The 13,230-nt window shown below is 38.3% G+C and overlaps 1 protein-coding gene across 2 annotated transcripts in view; it reads left to right on the forward strand.

The window, feature by feature from the left end:
* PARG (poly(ADP-ribose) glycohydrolase) overlaps positions 1-13,230 on the forward strand; it is a 59,741-nt gene that overhangs the window by 16,560 nt on the left and 29,951 nt on the right. For both annotated transcript variants that reach the window (XM_027895952.1, XM_027895951.1), the window contains exons 8-9: positions 10,870-10,962; positions 12,966-13,123. In XM_027895952.1, coding sequence (XP_027751753.1) covers positions 10,870-10,962; positions 12,966-13,123 — 251 coding nt within the window. The remainder of the gene's footprint in view (positions 1-10,869; positions 10,963-12,965; positions 13,124-13,230) is intronic.

A 13,230-nucleotide genomic window follows, 5' to 3' on the forward strand; every position in this document is an offset into this window, starting at 1 on the left:
ATGAGGTGTTGCTGACAGAAAGGCATGGGATCTATACACTACCCTCTTTTAGGAGAAAAACATAATAAAGGTAGTTGACATTTTAAATTAACCTCTCTTGAAGGCACTTATGTCTTTTAAAATTTGCTTTTCCAAGCTCTCTGTAGAACTTTAAACCCTTGGTGCCTACTTGACTCAAGTAGCAATACTTAAAGGGGATATCTTATCAGTATCTTTACAAAGATACTCTCCACTATATAATACTCAGTTTCCAGGTGTTAGATTTGGCTTTTAATGTAGGAAAAAGCGTGTATGTGTCTACAGTGACTGTGTGTGGGTGGCTTGTGGTCTTTCTGTCTTCTGGGAAATCTTTTTGAAGCCAATCAACCTATTTAGTGACCAGGAACTGCATATTTGCTCTTGATTCCCATATAAATTAGGCATTCAGGAAATCTTTTTTTATTATGAAAGAAGCTGTCTAACTTCTACATTTGAATTTTTCTATCAGATTGAAAGAAACATGATAATGCCCTTTAAAAGACCAGTCTCTTCCCTGTCTGCACTTAATTACAGAGGAGGACCTTCAGCAAGAAGGAAGAGCATACCAGAGCACTGCATCTGTGGTTCCTTTTCTCTTTTTCCAGTCAAGCATGAGTTCACTGGTTTTAGCCTCAGAATTGACTGTTAGCAGTTGGGTTTTTTTATGGCAGAAATCTCCGTTTATCCCAAAATCTGATAAAAAGCTATGTAGCAAGAAAACAAAGTCACTAGTCAGGCTATATTGCATTTTTAATTCACTCTTTAGTTATACTTTTACGTGATATAGAATACAGACTTTTCAAAATGTTTCTCTTACAATTACGGCTGTAATTAGTTTAGAAAGAGGGTTAGAAAAGAAGTTCCATTTCTCTCCTCTTTCCACTAAAACTTGCATGGTAATACTTCTGTATACCAGATCCTTTTGGAAGTCCGGAACAGCTGTGATGTGAGGCTTTGTTACTGTCTACTTCTACATGCAAGTGTCTATTTGTAAATTTCTAGAAAATCACTCAATGCCTCTTTCAATTTTATTTTCAAAAACTTATTAATATACAACCTACATGATAAATATTCAAAGAAATTCACTTATAAATACAGCTTTTCCTATTTTCCATAAATATCACACATCCATATGACATATGTTTTGCTATTCCAAAAGTCTGGTTTCTTGAAAAATTGAAGTTAATTATCATACTAGAAATTATGTTTCATTTGCACAAATCCTTACTATTTAAATTTTGGCCTAGCAACATTTATAGGAATGTGTGCACACATACTTTCTAAGATACCACTTTTTCTACTGCAGGTATTCCACACAGATTCCAGAATGTAGGTGAATATTCCTGAAGTGAGGAGTGGTGTAGTGTGTTACAATGAGTCTTGTTTCTGTTAGTTAATGCTTTGTACTTCAGAATAATTAAAATAAATAGAAGATAACTAATATATTTCACTGAAACCCCTAGCACGTGTGTGTTGCTGAGTTGTGGTATAAACCTGTAAAATCTGGGATAATATCTACAGAATGTGCTTAGTGCATTTTTTGACCAAACTGTAGCATACATTTAAATGTATGCTGCAACATTTGGCCTGAACTTGTTACTTTTCAGAAAATGTCAGATGCAAGTAATTGATTTCAGGTAGAGAATACTAAATGTGTGAGAACTGAGGAAAACAATCAGGTGTGCAAATACTGGCAGTGTGTCTGCTTCCTCTCCGAGAAGAGTTGGTTGCATTTTGAGATCACTGAGTAAAATTAACTGTTTTGTCAATTAAATGCGCAGAATGTGGCAAAACCACACAGCCTTTATGTGTGTGTGTGGTCCGATCCTTAATGACCTCAAACTTCACTTGAGAAATTTTGGAAATCATCTGGACAGTTTTGGAAATTAGGCTTCCATTTTTTTTTTACCATTATTTCAAACTTTCATCTGTAAAAAAGACTATAAATGCAACATCTGAAGATGATGCAAATGCATTATAGTCTAGTTGGATTATGGTTGAGCTCCGGATTTTCATTCATTTGAAAAAGACCAAACACAAAACACCCTCTACAGTTAAGTTTGTGCGTATCTTGGTAAATATTTATGTTCTGATAAGGCTTCTCCTCATTCCTGTCTTCTTGGTCTTCAGAACCACGTCAGTCTTTCCGGCATGTTGTTTGAATGACCTGTGTGAAAAAAATGATTATTGCAATCAGTGATCCTGGAATAGAAGGAATTTTGAAGTACCAAATTGTTCTGGTGACTGGGTTTTTGAGAAGTCATTTTTATAATTGTCTGGACAGCACTAACAGAAGTGAGCATTGTATAGAGATGTCAGCACTACAAATGTAGGCTTTTAAGCAAGAAACAGAATGTCCCAAGGCTGAAAATAGCCTATCCATTGCTCCTTGCTGGATTTTATTTTGCTCCAGATGTTTTCAAGCAATTTTCATTACATCAGATTATCTTTGTAAAATCTAAACTGAAAAGGTCTTTTGAGTGTGCTGTGAAGGGTTTTCTTTTCACAGGAGCAGAAAGGAATTTATTCCCATACTGAACAAAAGGTGAGCTTTTCTGAGGTGGGGGGGAATATGCATTTTGTAGACATTTAAAACAGAAGCTAAGCATTATAGAGGAGATAGAACACTGAATTACAGGTTTATTCTTAGTTTTCTGTACTTCCTTGGCAGAACAGTTGAGTATCTTTTAAGTGGTGTTTTGTAAGCACTGTCGCAGTGACTATTGAGTTGGAAGTACCAGGGAAGGGATGTCTGCACACACTGGTGTAGAGTTATATTTACACTGTGTCTGAAGTGTTTGTGGATACTTAATGCTTTAATAAAGATCTTTATCAAGACATTCTGAGGGTCTCTTTCATAGTTTTTCACTATATTGAGAACATTCCTGTTTGAAAAAGAAAAAATCCCATAGAAAATACAAATGTCCTGGTTTAAAAAGCTGTTTTCTGATATTTGCTTTGTTTTGGGGTCAGAGAGCTGGTGAACAGATTGATTTCCTTCCATTGGATTATGTGTAAATCATCCTTTGTGTATGCTCACCTATCTACTAAATGAAGCTCCTGTTGGTTCTGGGGGCTTTCCCTAGCTGCTTTGTGCTTTTGAATTTTTTATTTTATTTTATGTTATTTATAATATATTTAGCAGTGAGGGGAAAAAAAAACAACCAACCAATAGAAAAACTCAACTAAAACCTCCCCCAAAAGAACAAAACAAACCCTGATGGTCAAAGCTTTCAAGAGGAATGCTTACTGAAAAGGTGTACGAGGAAGTAGGGAAGTGATAAAGAGGCATTGCCATTGTTAGGATGATTATGAAGGCATAAATGAAATGTATTTTAACTGCACTCCCATTTTTTTTTATTTCTGCCTTTTCATATGGAAGACTGAATTTGCTTAAATTGCTTCCTTGAGGAGTCTGTTACCAGCTGCCACGCGTTCTTTAAAGAGCAGGTTTACCAAGACAGTTGTACCCTATACATGGTTTGTACCCTGGATATAGTCACAGGGCCTTATTTGGCCAATGTAATGTTAATTACAGAATATTTTTCTCCAATTATTGGTTATTTTGACTCTGTATAATACTAACAGTCAAGCAAAGGTAGTCTATAGATTTGATGAAATCTGTAATACTATCGAGTTATTTTTACTTGATCCTTCTTTTTTCCCTTCTGCCTCTGCTTGACTCTATTTTTTTTCTTTGGCATGTTAAAGAAAATACAGTTTTCATGAGAGTAATAGCTCATGAAGCTTTTAGTGCCAAGGTTATCAGTTGCAAAAGTGGTTGAAAAAAGTTGTATTTAACCTCTGATAGCTTTCAAATGTTTTCAGCTGTGGTTTTCATCAAGTACTGTATTTAGAGAGGTAACAGTTTGGAATAAACCTGGAAACAGATTGTTTTCACTCTTACCCTTGTGTCAATCAGGTGAAAGGTACTTTTTTTTTTATCTCCTCATGTTACAGCCCTGCTGTAGAAACAAGATCATTGTCCTCTCCACTCTTCTACTTCCCAAGAGTAACTTGAAAGTACACAGAAAGTATTTGACTTTTCATCCCAGGACTCTACCGGTGCTTTGGAAATGGTTGTGATGCCTCTATCCATGATAGAATTCTTTGCAAGAGCACAAATGTAGACTCTGTTGGTGGCCTGTGGAGAATTAGGACTGATATTTCACTCATTGGTAATGGAAACAATTGAGGGTAGATTTCTGGTACCTTGGAAGTATAAACTGGACTTCTAAGACCATTAAGAGGTGATTGAAAAATAAATACACACTCTTCTCTCAGATTTTATTTAGAATGTTTAAAAGCTTTGAAAACGAAGCAGCAATTGCTAAGGATGATACACCTGAGAGATCATTCCAGGGTTGGATTGGCGGAAGACATGAATGAGGCTTGGAGGGGGGGTGGGGTGGAATTAAACAAAAATGAATTAACCTCTGCCTTGTAAGCTGTCTTCTTTTTTGCTTTTGAAGTGTCAGTTTGTGGGTTTGATAAATGTCAAAAGCATTCTTCCTCTCAAATAAGATTCTCCTCTGCATAATCCAGTGTTGCAGCTTTTTCCCTCTTTCTTCCAAAGATTACTTTGTCCTCCCTTTGGTTTCTAATCAGGCAAGTGCTCAAGAAATGGGATGGATTTGACAGCTAAGTGTGTTTCCTACTGAATTAGTTTTGTCAGAGAGCTGAAGGAGGCAGATGAGAGTATTCTTTCCTGCAGTTTTGGAAGTTAATTAACTTAATAAAATGCAAACTAAAATGTGCACACACACACACACTTCCCACCCCTTTTTTCTTTTAGGTTTCAATCTGTTTATATGTATAATATTTGACATTATGATAAAGAGTCCTTTTTACATAGGGGTGCCAGTTAGTGGGCTGCGGCCTAGTGTCTGTATCTAGGTATGAGGTGCACTGATAGTTGTGGCACAACGTGTTTAAGTAGAATTCATCTCCTCCCTGTTCAGGAGAAAAGGCTTTGGAGAGACTACAACTTTGTGAAGCTTGTTTGGGGCTATATTAACTTAAATATATTAGTTTTTAAAGTCTAAAAACTTGTTTAGGCTGTTTTGTTTGCTTTCTTCCCAGTCGTTCCAAATAATGAATTGAGAAAGTCTGCTTTTAGGATTCTGGAATGTTTAAAAGCACTCATGACAAGGATTAGGGGAAGTAAGGGCATACAGGTTGCCAGTCTGAGGTTGGTTTACTTTCAGGTAAAACACTTCAATGTCATAGACAGTGGCTTGGTTGTTTTATTGGCACTGGGATGTTGTAGCCATGGATTTAGACTCCACCATGTTCAAATGTTAAGAGTATACAAAAAGCATGTGGCTTCTGTATGAGACAGGAGGACAAGTAAGGAAGTAGAGACTGCTCTGGAAGGAAGGGAAGATGAAAAAAACATCATTGCTCAGTGCAGTAAAGGCACAGCCACATGTTGTGGTTGATTGAGCACACTCAGGTGTTTCAGTATCTCAGAGTCATGGAATCATTTAGGTTGGAAAGGACCTTTCAGTTCATAGAATCAAACCAGTAATGCAGCATTGCCAAGGTCACCACTAAACCGTGTCCCTGTGCACACCACATTCACATGTTCTTTAAATACCTCTAAGGATGGTGTCTCATCGACATCCCTGGGCAGCCTGTGCCAGTGCTTTACAGCCCTTTATGCCCTTATTTGCTACACCTCTTTGAAATCAAGTTTTTCAACTTGGAAATATATACCAGGTGGCTTGAAATGCCCTGTAAAAATATACAGAAATATTTTATTTGAGACAAGTTATTTGGTTTGTCTAGTTACTTAGTTCAGCATTACCACCTCTAACCATATGATATCTTACAATAAAATCATTAGGGAACTTGTTACTGGAAAGAGAATTCAGTCCAGTGACTGATGGTACAGAGCACTTACAGCGTGAGGCATTATGGCAGCTGGGAAGGAAAAAGAAGCACAAGATCCATTAGAATTAGGAAAGAAGAGACACATAGTCCAAAGGAAGCACTCTGGTTTTCCTCTTCATCCTTAAGAACCTGATTCAATTGGTCCTTGTCCTGCCACAGAAGTTAATGTGGGGATATAAAACCAAACAAATTGAAAGCATTAAGCTGTTGCTGTCTTAGCATGCTGGTTGCCTGTTGGCATGATGGCTCTACCTTCCCATCTGATAGATGGAGCTGTCCAAATTTGTGTTCTCTATGTGCAGTTTGTTTGCTTTGATGAGCTGTCAGATTTAGATTTAAACTCTCTGCCATCACTATCACCCCATGCTACTGCAGATCCTTCTTATTAGGACTGTCAGGATCCTCATCCGTTACGTTTTGGAGGACTGGTTTATAGTGACAAGAGACCATTACTTATGGCTGCATTTAGTCAGGCCTCTTTGCTGCAGTATAAATGTTCCTTTTGCTAAATTGCAGTGCAAGTTTGGCAAAAAACTCGTCCCTCTGCCACGGCTCACTGAGCCATTTGCATCTTAGGAAGTGGAGCCCTAAGTCATGTTCATTTAATCAGTAACTCCAGAGCAAATAGTGATGAAATTGCCAAGTGGTTTCTTTGGCAAAAGACAAGTCATGCAACTCTTTGCAACTCTGATTCCATACACTTCTCCCTCGGGGTATAACCCCTGCTTTTATTCAATTCCTACATATTTTGCATGATTGGAGGGCTGTATAAAGTCAAGAGTGTATATATGTTTTTATTTCAAATCCTGAAGGAAGCTGCAAAGGACATGTTTGGTAATAAGGAAAGGAGAAACCAATCAGTTGTTCAAAACCAAAATTGCTGTGGTACTTCATGGATTTTCCTTTATCAAAAATTGTTGTCAACCATTTCATATTTTAGAATTCCTCAAGTTAGAAAACAAATGTTAAGGGTTTTTTTAAAAGTGGAAACTCGGTTCTTTCTTGTAATGTTTGTGGAGTTGTAGCCTTGAAAAGGTTGTACACCGATAAAAGTATGTTACTGAATTGAAACAGGTATTCCTGTACTAACAGGTTTATTTCCAAGTAAGATGCTTGTTGTAACAGCTTCATTCTGAGTAGAATATTACTGCTTTTCTCAGTGTGAAGAATTGCAGCTGGTATCTGCCTTTGTAGCCCACTGACAAGGGGCGTGGCTGGTTCTGTCTCACCACCCCCTCTGCACACATCTAATAATGCATGACTTTTTGATAGGCTGCTTTGGCTTCCTAATGCAGAGGAAGACTACCCCCCACCCCCAGATTATTTTCTTGTAGCGTTAGCGAGCTGAAGGATCTCAGGAAATTGTCAGGTGAACATGGGAACTGGTGAAATGTGCTGGTTATGTGTGTGTTTGAGGGATGGAATGACATATCCCTCCTTCAGCAGCATCAAATAAGTAGAATAGCTAATGGCACTCTAAATATGCTGGATTTTACATCACTACAAGTCACTCTTCCTGAAGAGGGTTTCCTTCTAAATAAATCTTCCTTCAATTCTGTGCCCAGGTGTTCTCTGTGCTGATGCTGGATTTTCCCAGGTTGGCATTTGCATTGTGGGACGTCTGCCAGATGTAGCTGTGGTGTCAGCATTATGCATCCTGGAATCCTTTTACTTTCCCTGATTGAGTGTTCTTTTTCTGCTGCTTTCAAAGTCCGGAACAACTGTCACAGATAACACCAGGCTCTGTGTTGCACTCAGCGTAGCTGGGAATGTGCAGTGACAGTGGTTGGTCTACAAAGCTGCACCTGTGATGGTGTGCTGGGTTAGTGGTCAAAAGAGGCTGAGGGCCAAGCAGGCAGGGATTTGTAGGTGTTCTTTTCCATAGAAACCTCATAGGATTGTTACCTGTACAGGAAGAGTGTGGGCAGAAGGGGTTAGCTGTAGTTACATGGATGTGCCTATTGATGCTTGGTGGTTTGATAGAGAACAGTGTTGAGTGACAGAGTTAGGAGTTTCTTGGCCAGGTCTGTGAACTCACAACAATCACATTTTTGAAGTTGTGGGGTCCTCATGGCACCCAACACTTTAAAAAAAATTCACTTTATTTACATGTAAGAATAATGAGAAGTCAATGAGAACACTTCTGGGCATTAATAGCTCTAAATTTTGTTGTTTTTCATTAGGGAAAGTCTAGTAAAAGTCATGCATAGACGTACTGTTAGGAGGAGGGCATATTCTGTTACAGCATTAGGAAGGTAAGAAGAAGAAAAAGTAGAATTTCAGAGTGGAAGAAGTGACCTTTGTAGTTAAGCATTCTGCATCAGAGCTGAGCTGTGCAATCGCTGGCCTGCTCCTGTTTTGGGAAGAAATTGTCTCATACTATTATTATGTTGTTTTTGAAGAAGCATAAAGAAAAGGTTGAAGTCTTGACAGCTGTGACAAAGTCTGGTGCCATAATGTGTCAGCAGATAAGTGATACTGTACAGTCTGTGGCAGTCAGCAAAGCATGGCAGCCACTATTTATGTGTCAACTTTAAAAGAGAGGAAGTGTTACCCGAAGGGGAGACAATATCAGAATTTGACAGCCTGGTAGACATCTAAGGTTAAATGTCATCTTTTGAATAGATATAACTTATGTATTCATTCTGTGCATTGAGATCTGAAATTGCAGACTTTAAATGCTCATTTTGTTACTTTACGGCACTTAAAAACATTGTGCCTAAGAACAGAGCAGGGTTTCCTGCTAGAGCAGATGATGTTAAAGGTTAGGTCATAGTGTGTAAATATGTGGGTGCATACGGAGCAGCAACAGGAGAGAGACAGAGATGCGTCTTGGTTATTTCCTAATCTTAAAAATGAATTGACTTTCAGTAATAATTTGTATATTACTTGGATTCCTCCTCTATTATATAAAATGATTTTCATGTTTCCTGGGCTTGTAGTTCCTTTTAAGTTCCTAATTTTAAAACTTTAAATTAAAACCTTGTTTGCATGTCTCCACAAGCAGTGGAGGAATACATAGAAACAATCTCGGGATTGTTTTATTTTCCCCCTTTTCCCTCACAAAAGTTGTTTGTCCTTTGAGCATTTGTTTGTGTTTTGGTTTTTAACTTCTTGAGTACTCTTATCCCTCTATATTACTTGGAGTGGGAGAGGATAGAGCAAAGATATTTCTGTAGTTTATTTTAATGATCTCAGAGGAACAGAAGTTGTAGCCTTTAAATATTTTCAGCCTTTATGGGGAACAATATGCTTTGAATCAGAGGCACTGGATTTTCCTCTTCTCAAGAGATTTGCCAATATCTTTTTTACACTCTGAAGTCTATGTGAGACTTTCCATTGAAGTGTGAATTACAACGCTCTGATCATATGGCTAAAAAGATCACTTTTTGTGATTTCACCCTTAGTCTTAAGTGTTGCAGAGACCAAAGTTAATAATAACTTCAGTTTCATCCGTTCTGTCTGCTGCTGTTTTTGTGTGAAATTGGTAGTAAATCAAATTTTTTTCTAAGTGTTACTTGAAAAATAACATTCTGTAGTTTTAAAGGCATCATTTCAGAATTTGAATGATTTTAATCTAGAAACTGGTAGAGAGTAGTGGTCTCAAATACACGTTCCCTGGATGTGGGGGAAGGAGGGAGGAACTGTGACCTTTGTGTTCTGCTCCCCAGCTGCAGTGCAAGGTGTGTGCTCCCTCTGCTTTGTGCCTGAAATGCAGCGTGCAGATCTAACAGCCAGTCACATCTGCTGCCTGCATCCCTAGATCAGGGGAAAAATTTCTACTGCAGGGAAGAATTTGCTTTTCTCTTCTTGATCACCCTTCAGCCCATTCATACGGCGGAATGGGAGAGTTTTGAGGCTTTTGTGCTCCTTCATGTGTTGCAGGTGCACCACTTCATGTTGATTTTCTTCTTCCAGCCTCCTGCCCTAGCTGTTCTTAGAAGACCATTAACAACTTTTTGCACCTGGTAAAAACAGGTGTATGATACATGAATAGGGGTGTGGGTGGGCCCATCTAAACCCTGGGGGTGATGTTGAGCTCACAGAACTGGCAGCTGCATCTTAGAAGAGAAACTCTGGACTTTTTTTGAATATACTGGCTTGAGACACTTTGGCAGCTAAACCTGTCAGTGGTGGGCTACACAGTATCACGGAGGGAACTGAGAAAAGGACAAGAAGGATTTGGCGTGACTTGTATTGAGTATAAAAGCTTTGAGAGGCCTTGTGAAACATTGGTGTGCCCGTTTGTTTTCAGTGTTGTCAATTCTGGTCTTCCCTTCTCAGGAAGTATGTTAGAACAGGTAGAGAGAGAGAGAGGCAGCTTAAAATAGTGACAGTGTCAGCTGTCTTACAGGAAGAGATGGAAAAGACTGCACCTTCAGCATGTGGGACCAGGCAGGCTGCACCCGCTGTGTAATCCAGTGGCTGTAGTTCTTGAGGGAACATGGTGGGGATGGACAGCAGAAAATGCCCAGGGTTGCATCCTCTTGCATAGGATTTCTGGTTTCTGCTGCGGAGGCCCAGTGGTCTGAGCTAGGAGTGCATTTCAGCTGCCCTTATCAGGGGAATGTCACAGATACTCATCTTGGACTATGACCTCAATACAAAATTCAGGTTAAGCATTCCAGTACTTCTGTGGTTAGGTTGGAGTTTTTCAGTTGAGAATTTGGTTCATTGCTTTGGAAGGAGTCAAATGATAACTTATTCAAGGTTCCTTTAAAGGGCGTTTGGTGACATGTTTTCTCAACTGCAGCTTTTGAGAGCTGTTTCTGTATTTCCATCAGTGGATTATTGCAAGGTAAATTCAGTGAAGTCCCACCATGAAAATATTACAGATTAGCAGAAAGACCTAATTTTTTTCTTGTTTCTTCTGGATGGGTCCTCTTTCCAGAAACTTTCTGTTCAGTCATTATTTCTGAGATAAAATACTTTTTTATTCTTCTTTGTTTTTAACAGGTTCTTGAAGATGCAGAGGCTCAACACCTGTTTCAATCCATTCTTCCTGATATGGTCAAGCTGGCACTCTGTCTCCCTACTATCTGCACCCAGGTAAGTAACATGGCCAGCAGGTGTTGTGTGGCAGAGCATTCTCTGCAACCTTTAACTGATGGCTAAGGCCAGAACATCAGGATGGTGTTATCTTCTTAATAAAAGCTATAATTTTGTGCTGAATGCAGCTGGGGCCCCGGGAGCAGAACAGGCAATACACATCTGAAATTATGTAATAGAATGTTAAAAAAAAAAAAAAAGTAAATTTTCCTGTCATAGTTTTAGCAATACTTTCCTTTGTGTATGTTGGAGTTGCTTCTTGTGTTTTTTAAATGACCATGCAACATTTCAGACTGTAAAATCCCACTTAGAAACTGGAACAGTTGAATAATCGTAAAACATCTTAATTTTTTATTTTAGAATTTTTTAAATCCTAGAAGTGGTATTTTTATAAAGCCTTCATTTGCTTGGGAGTACCTTGTATTCTGCTTAGAGCATGTAATACTTGCACACATACGAACCTTAAATAATTCTTTATGAATGCTGTGGAAATTAGTTCTGGAAGTAGTAAAGCTGATAAAAGTGAATAGGACTGGTCAGGTAAGGATGTAGGTAACACATTAGCAGGGTAACAACTCTGATTTGTAAACTTCTTTGCTTTCATTTTCTAAATTGATTCTGTTGGACAGGAAAATCTCCCCCTACTTTATTATGCTGTAAGGGTCCTAAAGTAAATGCACGATTTCAAACTATGATTATTTCTTAGATTTTTTTACTAGTAACTTGATGAAGGAAGTTGTTTGAGAATGCTGTGAAGTTTCTGAACACAAAGTCAAGCACAAGACTTGCAAGTTCATGTAGTAATGCCTTTAATAAAGATCATGTACTGCTAGCCAATGTAAATTGTGAAGACCTTTGTCAGACTCATTTCTTTGGTTAGACGTAAAGTTAAATTTGTTCCAGTGTAACACTATCCAAAATATTCTATTTTTATAGGGTTTTAGAACTTATTAGAGTGAGCTGCATAGGCTTTTTTGTCCCTCTAGCTGTATGACTTCAGACATAATTGTATAGTGTGTTAATTAAACAGCCAGGAGACAGAATGAGATTCAGTGAACATGAATGTAGTAGTTATAAGAATGGAGGAAAACTTGTTTGTTTTCTGGAGTAAACAAGGCTGTGTATTCAAGAGTCTAAATTAGCAGCAGTTTCTATATTCACAACTGAAGGGATCAAAATGTAGCTGCTCAGCTCTACTGGAGCCTGGCTAATGATGATGGCTGAGAATTTTGGAAGAAGAGGTAAAAACTGTTCTTCTTCTCCTGTCAAGTGGATTTACTGTAATTGTTACTCCTTAGCAGTCAGAATGATGTATCTCCCCCACACCCCATATTATCACATAATTGAAAAACCCACATAAAATGCCATGGATGCTGTGAGCCAGAATTCCTAACCAGGAGGTTAATACCTGATAAAAAAGATGTATAAATAAGTGAAGCTGAGCTTTTTGTTCATTTGGCTCATAAAAAAATGGATAATTACGCACTTTCTGCAAATACTGTCAGTGTTCTTTCTTCAAGTAGGATGGAAAAAAAATCAAAACGAGTCATAGAGTTATGACTTCCTTGTTTCTTTGTGAAGTTTAAAGCAGGGTTATTGTAGCAGAAAGCATTCCTTAAGGGCTCTTAACTGTACAGCTATTGAACATGGATTTTTACTTCAGTTTTTAACACTGCCCATTTGCGACATCCTGTCTATTTTTCCCCCTCTCCATTCCCCATGGTTTTGTTTGATAACTTGTGTTTTCCTGATCTTTCTTTTTATTATTGATTGGAAATCTGCAGTTTGTCAGCAAGTCTTTTCTGAATTGTCTTGAATAAACTGTTCTTGACTTTAATGGTGCTGCTGATTAAAGGCTTTACCAACGGCCTAAATTACTCTTGCTCTAATATAACAAATGTAATTTTGTGCTCCTGTTTTTTCTTTCAAAAAGGGTAAGCTAATTATTTTTCTCTCTCCTTCCCTCACTGCCCCTCCTTCCCCCTCACTTCTTTTGTTGGTAGCCAATACCTCTACTGAAACAGAAGATGAATCACTCCATCACCATGTCACAGGAACAGATCGCCAGCTTTCTGGCCAATGCTTTCTTCTGTACTTTTCCACGTCGCAATGCAAAGATGAAGTCTGAGTACTCGAGTTATCCAGACATTAACTTCAACAGGTATGGCACTCTGGAGTAAAGGAAGCTGATAACCCTCCCATGAAAATATTACTGTTGTCATTTAGGGGAGAAACGGGTTTGTTTCATGTTTCTATCACTAATTTCAG

The sequence above is a fragment of the Empidonax traillii genome, unplaced genomic scaffold, assembly GCF_003031625.1.
Source record: "Empidonax traillii isolate 1590-97213 ecotype Southwest subspecies unplaced genomic scaffold, ASM303162v1 scaffold475:size860808, whole genome shotgun sequence".
Lineage (NCBI taxonomy): Eukaryota > Metazoa > Chordata > Aves > Passeriformes > Tyrannidae > Empidonax > Empidonax traillii.